Source organism: Castor canadensis, chromosome 5 (genome assembly GCF_047511655.1).
Source record: "Castor canadensis chromosome 5, mCasCan1.hap1v2, whole genome shotgun sequence".
Lineage (NCBI taxonomy): Eukaryota > Metazoa > Chordata > Mammalia > Rodentia > Castoridae > Castor > Castor canadensis.
In genome coordinates this window covers 156,274,532-156,288,121 of record NC_133390.1, presented here as the reverse complement: position 1 = coordinate 156,288,121, position 13,590 = coordinate 156,274,532, and the positions used below count along the sequence as shown (strand labels likewise).

At 47.7% G+C, this 13,590-nt stretch overlaps 1 protein-coding gene across 8 annotated transcripts in view; it reads right to left on the bottom strand.

The window, feature by feature from the left end:
* Ttll9 (tubulin tyrosine ligase like 9) overlaps window positions 1-13,590 on the bottom strand; it is a 46,334-nt gene that overhangs the window by 19,618 nt on the left and 13,126 nt on the right. For 6 of the 8 annotated variants that reach the window (XM_074074527.1, XM_074074525.1, XM_074074526.1 and 3 more), the window contains 4 exons: window positions 12,884-12,927; window positions 8,945-9,037; window positions 5,301-5,412; window positions 4,921-5,106 (listed from right to left, as the gene is read on the bottom strand). In XM_074074527.1, coding sequence (XP_073930628.1) covers window positions 4,921-5,106; window positions 5,301-5,412; window positions 8,945-9,000 — 354 coding nt within the window. In that variant the 5' untranslated portion in view covers window positions 9,001-9,037; window positions 12,884-12,927. The remainder of the gene's footprint in view (window positions 1-4,920; window positions 5,107-5,300; window positions 5,413-8,944; window positions 9,038-12,883; window positions 12,928-13,590) is intronic. The other 2 variants (XM_074074529.1, XM_074074528.1) reach the window with 1 other exon arrangement.

Genomic DNA, 13,590 nt, shown 5'->3' with positions numbered 1-13,590 from the left:
GGACCCATGCTTCTGCCTTGTGATTGGCTCAGGATGCCAGTTGACCTGCAGGATACCAGGGGAAGTCTGCTGCAGGGACTGCTAGGAAAAGTTTGTGTCTTCTTTTAAAGTAACACAAAACTAGGGCATTCTTTTATTTCTATGACAGGTAGAGATATAAGGAGGTGAAGTTAGAGCTGCAGCAGCCATATTGTGACTGAGAGGAGCAGCCTGCCTGCTGGGCTGGGAATTGGTGGTATTGTTGAGCCACCCCCCAAAAAAAAATGCCTTGGTCAACTGTTCTTATTAAAAGAAATTCCCCAGGGTATATAAACTTGAGTGAGAAAATTTTTTTCATCTTTATTTTCACTAACTCCTAACTAGATTTTTGCATTTCCTTCTGTGATGAGTGCAGGCAACAATGACTTTGCCATCAGAAGAAATGACAGTTCTTTTTATATCCCATTACAATTGTTGCAGAGATCTCAAAATAGTATTTATGCAGCTTATGACTTTGGAAATTATGGTAGTGAGGGAGCCTGCTGTTACACCCTTTAATAGTTCATGAAAAGCACATACATTACTACAGCACACAGAGTTTTAACAGCATGTGTGGCAGCCGTGAGAATGCACCTCCCAGGCCTCCAGCTGCAGGAGAGTAATCCAGCTGCTACTTGCTGAGCTGTGCTGGGACCCATGCCTTGCCAGGCTTCCTGCCAGGGCTGTCCCAGCCAGTGAGCTCTGCAGGGAGAGGATACGGACCCATTCCTGAGACAGGAGACCCTCTGACAGCACAGAGCCCCCTTGGTCTGGTCAGATTGCAGAGCAGTAGGGACCTTCACCCAACCTTTCTCCATCTATCCTCCCCTTGTCTTCCTTCCTCTCTTTCCCCCTCTTTCCTTCCCTCTCTCCTTCCTAAATTCCCTCCCTCTAGTGAGGTCCTACAACTCTCCCTGCCTCTCCTGGCTCCCTTCCCATTTTCTCTCACAGGCAAGAACTCGGGCATGTTTCATCTTTCTTAGCTTCTATTTCTTGGAGGACCCAGGCTAACACCATTTTATAACTGTCTTTCAAAATGGTTGCTTTCTGTTATAATCAATTATACTTTAGTCTTTGAAAACCACCATTCATTCATGGATGTATATTTATCTCCAAATTCATTAATTGTATAGTTTAAATATGTACAGCTTTTGTATGTCAATTATATCTTAATAAATTGGTTTTAAATAAAGCATTATTCTGTGACGTGGTTGGCACACCTCACATACAAACATGGCATAAGGACAGTTCAGGAGCCCTTGCCTCTTGCTTCACCTGGTGTGTTTTCTATTATTTACTGGCCAAGCACCCAGCTCTCAGAAGGATTCGGTGAAAAAGTTCAGGATGCTTTGGTTGGGGCACAGTGGCCTAACTGAATGTTCCATGTGGGTTTTCCTGATGGCAATTTGTAAGGAAGGCCCTAGAATGTGTAACAGTCAAGGTCATCCAGGACACTCACAGCCCTGCATGAAGGGTTGGACCAGCTTGGTGGATCCAGACAGACAGTCAGGACAGCCCCTGACCATCCAGCACCTGTTGCCCAGCTCCAGGAGTGAGGGGCCAGGGTGGTCCCTGGGTCTGTGCCTTGCCAATTCCTCTCTGCCCTGGCAGGCCTGAGCTGCAGGGAGGGAAGGAAGCTCAGTGGATGCGATTTTCATAATAGACTGGACTTTTTTCTTGTGGTGCTGGTGACTGAACCCAGGGCCTTGTACATGCTAGGCAAGCATTCTACCATTGAACCATGCCCCAGGGCCCTAGACTGGATTTTCAGTGGCTAAACCCAAGAAGGAGCTCTTATTTTCCTCAAGAATGATAGCACAGTGGGGGGATGGACGGGGGTTCAGCCCACGAGAAGAGGTCTTCAGCGAGGGACACTGAGGAGACAACCCCTTCCTGAGCTGCTCTGCTCCCACTGCAGAGGAAAATGAACTCAGGAGAAAGGGTGCCCCATAACTGGCCCAGCCACAGCAATGATGTGACAAGGACCACCAGGTCACAAGGACAGGCCTTATGGGAAGAGTGGAGGTATTTGGGGGACTTTCCCCCTGTTTGCCAAATTTCATGTTCCACTTTTATACACTCCCTTCTCCCCAAAGGAATCCAAATAATAAGACTGTAGGACCAACATGCTAGCCCGCTGGTTCTGGAAGCGTGGTAACAAGCAGGAGCACACTCATGATCTGTGTGACAGCTTACTTCATGTGACAGCTAGGCCACGTTCTGGGGCCCAGCTGTTAGTCAAACATGAGTCCAGATGTTGCTCTGAAGGAATTCTGTAGGTGTGATTAACATCTAAAGCCAATACCTTTAAGCAGAGGATATGGCCCTAACTAACATGGGCAGCCTCATCCAGCCAGCAGAGGACAAAAACTGGGTGCTGTACCATGCTCTGCCAGGGTTGGGACTGCTGCTCTCCAACATAACACTCCAAGTGTCCTCCTGGCCCAGGGACCAGTGGTAATAACGTTCCTGGGGCTGGTTAGACCACACTGCTCAGGCCCAGTCCAGATCTGCTGAATGGGCCCTGCCTTTTAACCAGACCTCCAGATGATGCTCAGGCACGTTCAAATTTAAGAATACGCTCCAACTGGAGGGCGGCTCCAGGGCTAGAGCGCCTGCCAAGCAAGCATGAGGCCCTGAGTTCAAACCCAGTACTGCTGAAAGGAAGGAAGGAAGGAAGGAAGGAAGGAAACAGGAAGGAAGGGCTGCTTCCTAGGGTCAGGGAGAAGGGAGGGTGTCCTCTGGACTCCCTCTGGACTCTTGGACATACTAAGAAAAGCAGTCAAATCACTGGGCAGTTATGGCAAGCCCTTGACATAACTTGTACACGCCTAACCCTGATAAGGCAGGGCTACGCGATCCAGCTTACAGAGGAGGAATGGACACAGACTTGGCCAGGGTCACACAGCTGGCAAGTGGAGGGCACAGCATTAGCGCCCAGGCTGTGCCGACTACAAACACACTCCTGCTCTCACGGCCTCCGCTATTAGGGGTAAAGGCAAGCAAGGCACCCACGCAGAAGCTAAGATCCTTCCTCTTAATTACAGCTGTCGTGGTGTCTGCCGCTAACAAAGGCCGTGGGCTGGGAAAGGAATCAACTTAATATGCAATTGCTCGTTCCTAATTAGCACAGATTATCATTTGTCTGAGAGGATAATGGTGAGAGCTGGAACCCGCCCCCTGGTGGGTCACAGTGCTCATCTGCTCATCCCTGCTGCTCCAGCCAGACTCTTCACTGCCACTTCCCAGGACATGGCAGGAGGTGGGAAGAGGGACAGGGAAAGAACCAGGTTGCCAGGGGACATTCCCCCGCCCCTCACTGTGCATTCTCTTCTACCCTGCCCTGCCTAGGTTCCCCCTCCAGGTTCCTGTGCTAATCCGCTACATCTGTCAGTCATTCTCAGGCCCCCTCTTCAGCTCCACAAAGAAGACTGTGCCCTCCTACCCTGCACCCAATCCCCTTCCTGGGGCCTGGCACCTTCTCAGGCCCAGAAAACATAAGAGGACTTTGATCATGCCCTTCAGGCTAGGGTGGCACATGGTTCTGTGGTCAGAGAGCACCCTGGCACGAGAATCGAGGTGTTCTGTCAATCTTGCCCTCCACCCACCCTCCCTTTCTCCCTTTTTCACAAGGTCTCACGATGTAGCACAGGCTATCCTGGAACTCACCATCCTCTTGCCTCAGCCTCCTGAGTGCTGGGATTACAGGCATGCATCACTCCACTCAGCCTTCCATTCCATTTCTTTTTGTTGGTGGTGGTTTGGTTTGATTTTTTGAGACAGATCTCACTATGTAGCCCAGGCAGCCTCAAACTCTTGATCCTCCTGCCTTAGCCTCTGGAGTGCTGGGATTACAGGAATGAACCACCATGCCTGGACTTTCACTTTGTTTCTTGATCCCTGAGGGGCTATTTTCTGAGACAGAGCCTTTGCACATGCAGTTCCCTCTCCCAGGAATGCTCTTCCCTACCTCCACTGTTTCCCAGGCTGACTCCTAGGCATCCTTCAAGTCAAAGCCAATACTAATCCTTATAATCACCACAATTATTATTTATTGAGCACTGGTTATGTGTATTATCTGCATAAACTTATTCAGTTCACAAAACTATTTGATAGGTACTATAGGTAGTTTGCACGTGGGTAACTGGGGCACAGAGAAGTTGAGTAACCTGCCTGAGATCACACAGCTAACAAGCGATACAGCTAATATTTGAGCCAAAGGATTTGTTCTCAGAGCCCAGTCTCTTCTTCCAAGATGCCTGCCTAGCATAGGGATGGATGAGTGGCTCAAGTGGTAGAGCAATTGAGTTCAAACCCCACTATGCCAAAAAAAAAAAAAGTACTTTGGGCTGGAGGCATGGCTCAAGTAGTAGAGCACCTTCATAGCAAGCCTGAGGCCCTGAGTTCAAGTTTCATTACTGCCAAATGGCTGGGTAGATCGCCTTGTCAGCCCTTGTACCTCAGTTGGTTTACTCTCTGCTCTCGAGGGTGTCAGAGACCACAACTGATCTGCCAGGAGCCATATACCAGTGCCTAGGTCAGTGCCTAACACATGGCAGCACTTAGTAAGCACCTTGGAAGAAACAGGCCTCAGGCTCTTCATCTTTAAAATGGGGCTGGTGACCCCACCTGAGGGCTGTTGTACACAGTAAAGAACTTGGCTCTTGAGGATCCTTTGTGCAGTCAATAAACACTTATTGAGCACCAAGTGTGACCCACTTATAACTGGGTCCATGCACTGAGGAAGAGGTGCTAAAAGCCAGCCCATTCAGGGGAGGTACAAGGGGCACCCAGGCTGAATGTCCAGGCCGAGTGGGTCCCTCTATGCGGTGAAGGGTTGCTGCTGGTGCCTGGGCCACCTCCCCCACCTCCCCAATCCCCTGCCCCTGAAGCTGCACTCACAGGCTTCATGATCCAGGTGATTCCTGGGTTTTTGCGGAACTCCTCCACGAACAGGTGGTACTCACAGGGCATCTCAAAGGTTTTGGGGAAGAAGTCGCACTTGGCCGCCTCCAGCTTCCCCGCCTCCCGCTCCAGCTGTTTCCGGAACCGCTTCAGGTTCTTCACCATGTAGTTCTTACGGGTCAGCTGGGTGACAGCATAGGCAGGGTATGAGCTCCTGCCCAATGACCTGCCCACCTCCCCTTACAGTCCCTGCCCTTTCTCAGGCCCACAGCACAGCAGTGAGACAGAGCAGTGGAGAGCCCGCTCGGCTGGAATTATCCCCAGTTCACAAGCCGGGAAACTGAGGCTGAGCAAGTTTAGATCAGTTGCCCACTCACCTCATAGTGGTTCCGGAAGTGGCTGATGCGCACGTGCTCATCCATGTAGGTGTGGTCAAAGTTCTCCCGGAGCCAGCTGACGTCACACCAGTAGAAATCCCACTCCCCTTCGCTGGGGTGTGGGGGACAAAGGTCATGTTCTGAGGCCCTTAGCAGTGGGGGCATGGGGCCTAGGCAGGTGCGACTGAGAGGCCTTGAGGAAGGGTCCATGGCCCTGTGTCCATCAGGACTGTCTAGAAGATGGCCTTGTGTGCTAGCTATAGTCACTGGCTTCCCTGAACCTCCAGATCTGGCCACACTGAGCCAAGTGCCTCCTGGCGCCTATCAGCAAATGGAGCGCACATCCTCCAGACCACGGTCCCCACCGTGCCCTATGGCATGGGAGACACCTGTCCATGCTACCTGCCTGGGCCCCAGGGCAGCCATTGCCCCCTCTGCAGCCTGCACTATCCAGGGTTGGGACTGGGTCATCTTTGCTGCTCACAAAGTCCCCTCTCATTCAGTCTTCAGAGTGGCTGAGAGGTGACAACAGTCATCCCCAGAGCTCTAAGGCACAATGGCCTTGCTCACCAAGGACACGGGGCCATCAGGACTCACACACCCCGCTCCGCCAGACTCCAAATTCTGACTCCATTCTTTACCAACATGCCAAGGGGAGAGAGAGAGCAGGTAACTACTAAATCTGGGGAGCAGAGCTGGGGTGCTGGGAACTGGGGTGTTCAAAAAAGATGTGACAGGAAATAAAACACCTCAGGATGACTTCCAATTGTTGTGGTTGTTGAAACAGTATCTTACTTTGTAGCCCAGGCTAGCCCAGAACTTGAGATCCTCCTGCCTTAGATTCTTGAGTGGAGGGATTATAGGCATGTACCACTATGCTTAGCTTAAATAATGAAGCCTTTTTAAAAATTTCCTTCCTTCCTTTCATCCTTCCTTCCTTCCTTCCTTCCTTCCTTCCTTTCTTTCTTTCTTTCACTGCTGGGGTTCAACCAAGGTCCTTGTGCATGCTAGGCAAGTGCTCTACCACTGAGTTACAGCCCAGTCCTGCTACCAATTTTTTAAAGTGGACAATTGCAGCTATAAGTGAAGCCCCTGGTACATCCCTGCCTGAGCCTATCGCCTCTCCCACCCCAAAGGAAAGTATTAGCTCAAATTTGGTATGCATCACCTCCACGCAGCATCTTTACAGTTTTACGCTAAATTTATACTTTTTGGCATGCTAGGTGCCAATGATACAGGATGCAACAAAACACCTGGCCAGATGTGGAATACAGTTCCATGTGGAAGATGAAAAAACAAACAAGGACATAAGTAATTCTACAATGAGGAATTGTGACATACAGCACAGAATAATCCTGTAGAGGTCCTGGTGGGGTTGTAGCTGAGGCACCCACATTGGGAAGAGGTCATGTGAAGAGTGAGGAGGCCAGCCAGGTCAAGAACAGTGGGAGAGGGTTCTTGCAGAGGGAGAGGGTTGTCCTGAGGTTGGAAAGTACACTCAAGGATGTGAAGAAAAGCCCAGGTGGGAGGAAAGAAGTCAGAGCTGATGCTGAAGAACTGGGCAGGGCCTTGTGGACAGTGTGGAGCAGGGTTGTCTCTGAGGCTGAAAGTTCATTGGCATGCCACTGTCAGAACTGCCACAGTTGAGTTGCTCTTCAATTGCAGCAGAAGATATTAACTGGCTTCACAAAGCCACTGGGGATCCAGTTTCCTTCTACCTTCCTACCCTAATGTGGGTCCCGAGGCTCATCCCCTCAGGCTCCCAAGGTTGCTGCAATTCCAGGCTTCCCATCGGCTTTCTCAGTGGGAAGTCGGGAAAAGGACACCTCTGGTCATATCTGCTCTAAAGTCTGGCCTGGCAGGCTGACTGTCTGCAATGAGACTTGATTCTGTTTGGAAATACCAGACTCCAAAGATGAGGCCTTGGATTCATTCAGCTGTGTCTGGTGGAAAGGCCCTGGCTTGTGGGCCCTTCCTGGTTTGAGAATTCTTAAGGCAATGTGACTCCCATGCTGTCAGCCCAAACAAGCCTTCAGAGCCCCCATTCCTCCTGACCACTGAGCAGAGGCTGAAGAGGGGCAGGGAGGGGCCTGAGGTCTCCCAGCTGGTGGGGATAGTGCCCTTTCCCAGGCCAGTCCCCATGTTCCCCTCCTTCCTATCTTGCCATATGCCCTAACTCCTCCATCTTGTCTTTCATTACATCAGTTCCCCTGGCTCCAAGGATAGAAATCCCATTCTGATACCACCACAACCATGAGACACCCAAGAAGGCAAATCCATGCCTATCTACTGATGTTGATAGCTGCCACCATCAACACCAGTAACCATTGCCACGATAGTCCCCAAAGTCCCAAAGAGAGGCCTCTGCTGTCTTGGTCTGTTGGACGGCAGGTGGCCATGGACAAGTGACTCCTAACTTCTTGTGAGATGATTTGGTTACAGTCTTTCTCCCCTGCCGACTGCAGCACCAGGGCTCATGGCATGCACTCATTTGTCCCTTCGCTCTCTAAGAAGCTGACAGAATGGGGTGGAGACACACCAGTGACTGCAGACAGGAGACAAGGTACAAATCCTGGTCCAAGGCTCTTCCAGTTGAGGGACTCAAGCATGTCATTTTCATTACTTTGTAACCATGTTTCCCATTAGTGAAGTGGGGGTGACAATGACACCTAACTGGAAGATTCTTTGGGATGGTTAAGAGAGACTACAGTGCTACAGAGTGTCCAGCCAGCTTAGCTAGCAAAACAAGTGCAGTGTCACATGCGGCTGTTGATCCTGTACCCCTCAGATCTATTCTCCCTCTGTCTACAGAAGCAGAATTCTCTGTTTTAACCTGGGAAATACGGCGCACATTTTTTAGATCTCTTTGCTGGTAGGTGTGCCCACAAAGCTAAGTTCTGCCAAGTGAGATGTGAGCGACTTTGGTTTGTGTCCTTCCAGGGAAGGGCTCACCTTACCTTGCCTCCTTCCTAGCTATTGCTATTTTCAGTGTGAAAGCAGGACTGATGCTCTAGCTTGGACCCTGAGGATGAGGGTCTTGCTCAGAGGGCAGCAGAATGGACAGATGGAAGTGGACAGGTTCCAAACTTCTGAGGTGCTCCCTTCCTATCCCTAACGTCCTGCTCTTGGGCCTCTGTTAATGTGCATCCAAGCCTTATCTCTCACTGACATCAGTACCTACTGTGTGCCAGGATTTTTGTCTTTGTTGTCTCTGTCGCTGTCCTTAGAGCCCAGCACAAAAGAAATGTAGACCTACAGGGCAAGTCACTTATTCTAGGTCATGGGCTCATAAGTGGCAAAGAGCAGTCCTTGACCTAGGTCCATTCCTGGAGGATTCCGGCCAGCAGGTTTGTGTGGTTCCACTCCTCTTTTCTACTGAGAGCCACAGGACACTGGCAATAGTCAAACTGAACCAGGCTGAAATCCCATGCTCATACTTATCTGCTGTGTGACCTTAAGTGACTGACTGGGGTCAGTACCTCTGAAGATATATATCCTACATGATGGTTGTGAGGCTTTCATATGATGGAGATGGTGTCAGTGATGCATCTAACACACTGTGGGTGCTAAATAAATACCACAGTCCCAGGGGAACTGGAAGAATAACAAAGGGAGACAGAGTTGGGGGAGGGGGCAGGCCTTACTCTTTCACTTCCACCCATCCTGGCCTGTGGCGAAGGACATCCATGAGAGTATTCATAAGAGTGGTCTTGAACCGGATCAATGCTCTTTGCTCTCTGCAAAATAAGGCAATAGAACACTTGCTCAGGATCAGTCATTTTCCTAGGATGGCCCAGGGACAGGAGAATGAGGGAGGAAGAACAGTTAAGTGCCACACTTGGAAATGCCGGAGACAGAATTACTGAATTTCAGAACTTAGTATCATAGTATGACAACACTTAAAACAATCAAATTGAGAATCACAGAATCTTTGAATTGTTGGAAAATAAGCATTTTTCCAGTGCCTACTATGTGCCAGGCATAGTCTGCCTGCTTTACATGTGCCATGACTAATTTTTTTTTTTGACAGTACTGGGGTTTGAACTCAAGGCCTTGTACTTGCTAGGCTTGCACTTGAGCCACGCCCCTGACCCCACCATGACTAATTCTTTTATCATATAATAAGTGTTTACAAACCCCCTTTCCTGGCATTCATCTGGGAAGATGGGACAAACTTTTTCCATCCTTCTTAATAATCTAGTTAGATTATTTAAGGCCTAGAGGCATGTTTCAAACAGTAGAGTGCCCGCTTTGCAAACACAAAGCTGAGTTCAAATGCCAGTAAAACAAAACAAAACAAAACAAAAAGAAACTTAAGAAGACTTAAAGGTAGACAAAAAGGCAGACTAACTAGGGACCTCAAGACCAAAAGCGACATGGTGATGAACTCTCTAGTTTGTTTTTTTGCCTCATATTTCCCAGATGTGGAGACTAAGAAGGCAACCAATGGGCATCCAGAAATACTAATGGGCACAGACCCCCCCCAAAAAAGCTTCACAAATACCCTGCTCTCTCCAGGCAAAGGACCTAAAGAGCAGCCTAGCAGGACAGAAGACAGATAACAACTGCAAACATCTGTAGCTCACCTCCACTTATGCCAGCAAAGGCCAAGTGCAGAGTCTAAACTTCCCAGGATGTTGTAACAAGATACCCCAACACTGCTGCTGGGGTGTTGTCAGAGAAGGTGAAAGATAAAACAAGGCTGTGCTTTCATCCTTGCTTCCACCTGCCCCCCCATATCACTGGAGGCTAAATAGGAAAGCTGGACATCCCCATCCACCCACAGTCATGAGGTGTCCTCTCAGTTCCAGGGGGAGGTCAAAGAAGGCCCAGGGAAGAGTTAGAAATCAGTAACATTGAAAACAGAAAATAGAAAAAAATCAATACAATGAAAGGCCAGTCCTTGGGAAAGATCAATAAGACTGACAAACCTACTCGTCAGCAAGACTGACAAAGAAGAGAGAAGACAATCACCTACAGGACAAATGAAAAGGGCTGTTCCTACAGACTCTGCAGACATGCAGGTGACAGTAGGATGATGTGGGCTTCCCCAGGATGAAACAGATCATTTGAATAGTTCGTAGCTATGAAAGAAAGTGAATTCATAATTTGAAAACTTTCAAAAAATACATCTCCAGGGTCAGAGGGTTTCACTGCAGAATTCTCCAAAATGTTTAGGTAAGAATCAACCCCAGTTCTTCACAATATCTTCCAGAAAAGGGAGGAAACAAACAAACAAACAAATATCAGCAAATAATATTCAGCAATATATAAAAAGAATTGCATACGATAGCCAAATAGAGGGATTTTTTTCCTCCAAATAGGCAAGGCTGGTACAATATTACAAAATCAATCATTGGAATCCTTTGTCTTAACAGATTAAAGAAAAGGACCAAAGGGAACATAGTGGTGAATTCCCTGGGTTTGCTTTTTGACATCCAGAAATGCCAATGGGCACAGACCCCCCCAAAAAAATCACATGATCTATCAACTGATGTAGAAAAAACAATCATTTATGAATCATGCCTGGGAGGCTAAAATCAGAAGGATTGTGACCAGTCTGGGCAAATAGTCTGTGAGACCTCCCATCTCCAAAAAATAACCAGAGCAAAATGGACTGGAGGCGTGACTGAAGCAGTAGACCAACTGCTTTGTAAGCCTGAAGCCCTAAGTTCAAATCCCAGTCCTACCACAAAAAAAAAAAAAAAAGCCTCTCAGGGAGAAACCTCCCTAGTGTGATAAAGAGCATTGAAAGAACCTCTGGCTCCCATTATGAGCAATGGCAAAGACTATTTTTTTCCCCAGATATGCAGAAGAAAGCAAAGACGTCTGCTCTGCCACTTACTCCACATGGTGTTGGAAGCGATAGTCAGTACAGTAAAAGAAAATAAAAGGGATACAGACCAGAAACCAGAAAGGAAAAAGAAAACTGTCCATTTTTGGAGATGACTCTGTAAAAACTCCCAAGGAACTAAAGTCCTGAACTAAGAGATGAGTGCAACGCAGTCACAGGGTAAGTGACAAACAGATAAAAGTCAACTGGAACTCTGTGTACTATCAATGAATGTGGAAGCAAAAATTATACTACGACATACAATTATGTCTTGTCAGTAAACTTGGGGTGGAAAATATAGTTACAATACATAAAATATGTTATTTATGCTACCATTTTAGAAGTATAGTATTGCTTTTTAAAGAAATGAGTATTTAAAATTTTTATCAGTTTATAATTCTAATATGATAAATATTGATAGATATAAGCCACATAAGTTAATTGGGACCCACAATAATTTTTAATTTGTAAAGGGATCAAATTTTGAGAAACATTCAAGTAAACATTCAAAAATAAGAAAAGCATGGCATGGTGGTGTATGCTTGTACTTCCAGCACTTGGGGGGTGGAAGCAGGAGGACTGTGACCTCAAGGCTAGTCTGGGATACACAGTGAGTTTGAGACCAGCCTGGGCTCCATAGCAAGACTCTATCTCAAAAAAATATAATCAAACAAACAAAATAAGAAGCCAGGCATGTGGTTCATACTTGTAATCCCAGCACTAAGGAGGCTAAGGCAGAAGGATGGTGAATTTGAGGCCAGCCTGGGCTACCTAGTGAAACCCATCTAAAAAAAACAAAAACAAACTAATCAATCAATCAATTAAAGAGCTTTAGTTAAAAATCAGTAGGGTAGAACAAGTGGGATACTAAAAAAAAGAAAAAACTCAATCCAAAACTACAAAGACATACGATTTCAAAATCCATTAAAATGGAGAATATGTTAAACATCAGACAAATACCAAATGTTCATAAGAATGTGGGAAAATGATAATTATCCTCTAGTGCTGATGAGAGTGTAGACTGCATAAACCTTGGGAGAGGAACTTGCATCTTCAAACAATCAGGTACCATGTCATACTTATTGGACTGGTAAAAACCTGAAAGTCCAAGTTTGGACAACACCAAAGTAAAGTAGAAATTCCTCCTTTATTGTTAGAACGCACGTTGGAAGAGCCACATGGGTTTTTTTTAATAAAGTTGAATGTGCATGTACCCTGACCTCAGCAATTCCACCTAGGTATATACCTGCCAGTGCACTAGGAAACACATATACATGGATGTTTATCTGTAATTGCTAATATTTTCTGTGCATACAACCTGTAGCATGCACTGTTGGGGGTCTGCCCACACCCCTTGGGTATTCTCCATTTGTGTGCACACCAATCAGAGGGCTTTCCACCGCCAGCACCTGTACCTCTCTCTCCCCCAGGGCTCTCTGGTTCCAGACATGCTCAATTTGGACTTGGAGCAGAACTGAAGGACAGAAAGTCACCTGCTCCTCCCTGTACAGCACACAGCTAATGGAGTGGGGGGATAGATGTTCTAGCTCTCTCATCACTGGGAGAAGTCTGCAATGGCATGGAGCTCACGTGCCTTCAGTGACAGCCTGTCAGTAAGGCACCTCTCTCTGGGATCACCTCCACATCAACTTGGGTGGGAGGGAGGGAGGGAGGGAGGGAAGGAGAGAGGTAGGGAGGGAGGGAGGAAGGAAGGAAGTCCTGTGTTTATGTATTGAGTGGGACCACTCACCGCTCTTTCCCCTTTGGCAGTCCATGGCCCTTGTAATTTTGATTCTGCAAAGGAAAATAAAGTAACGGGTTTTGCGTGCCCATCTGCCTTCCTGGCCCAGCTTACTGCTCAAACCCCCACACTCAACACCGCTTAGGTCCGGAGCATGAAGCCCAGGTTCTCATCCATCAATCATCATGTGCCCAGAAAATCAGGGCAGAATTCACCCGATGTCCTTGGAATGAATTCCAAGGGCACCTGGCTGTAGGCTTGCTTCATAGCCAAAACCAGTGTAGCGAAGGCCAGGTTTCCAACGCTCCAAACACCAATCTAGAGACCCAGTTTGGAGAGCTGAGTTCCTCTGTGAGAACAATGTGACCTTCTAGTCTAACTCTGAATGTTGATTAGCTCCAGGGTCCAGGAGGTGACTGTGTCAATTTCTCAGAGCAATGTTGATTCCTTTTACCCAAAATGGACTTTATAAGTCCTCAGTGGATGAGAACTGGATGACCTTTGCAGCTTGGACAGATTTGCCATCTGCATTACATTTTTGCTGCTGTGTAACAAATTTGGCTTAAAACCGTGGACACTCACTGCCATCGTTTCTGAGGGCCAGGCGTATGTGCACTTTCTGCTCGGGTCTCACGGGCTACCTACTGTCAGGGTGCTGGCTGGAGCTGTGTTTCTCATCTGGCTGGAGGCCTCCTCCAAGCTCCTTTACACTGTGG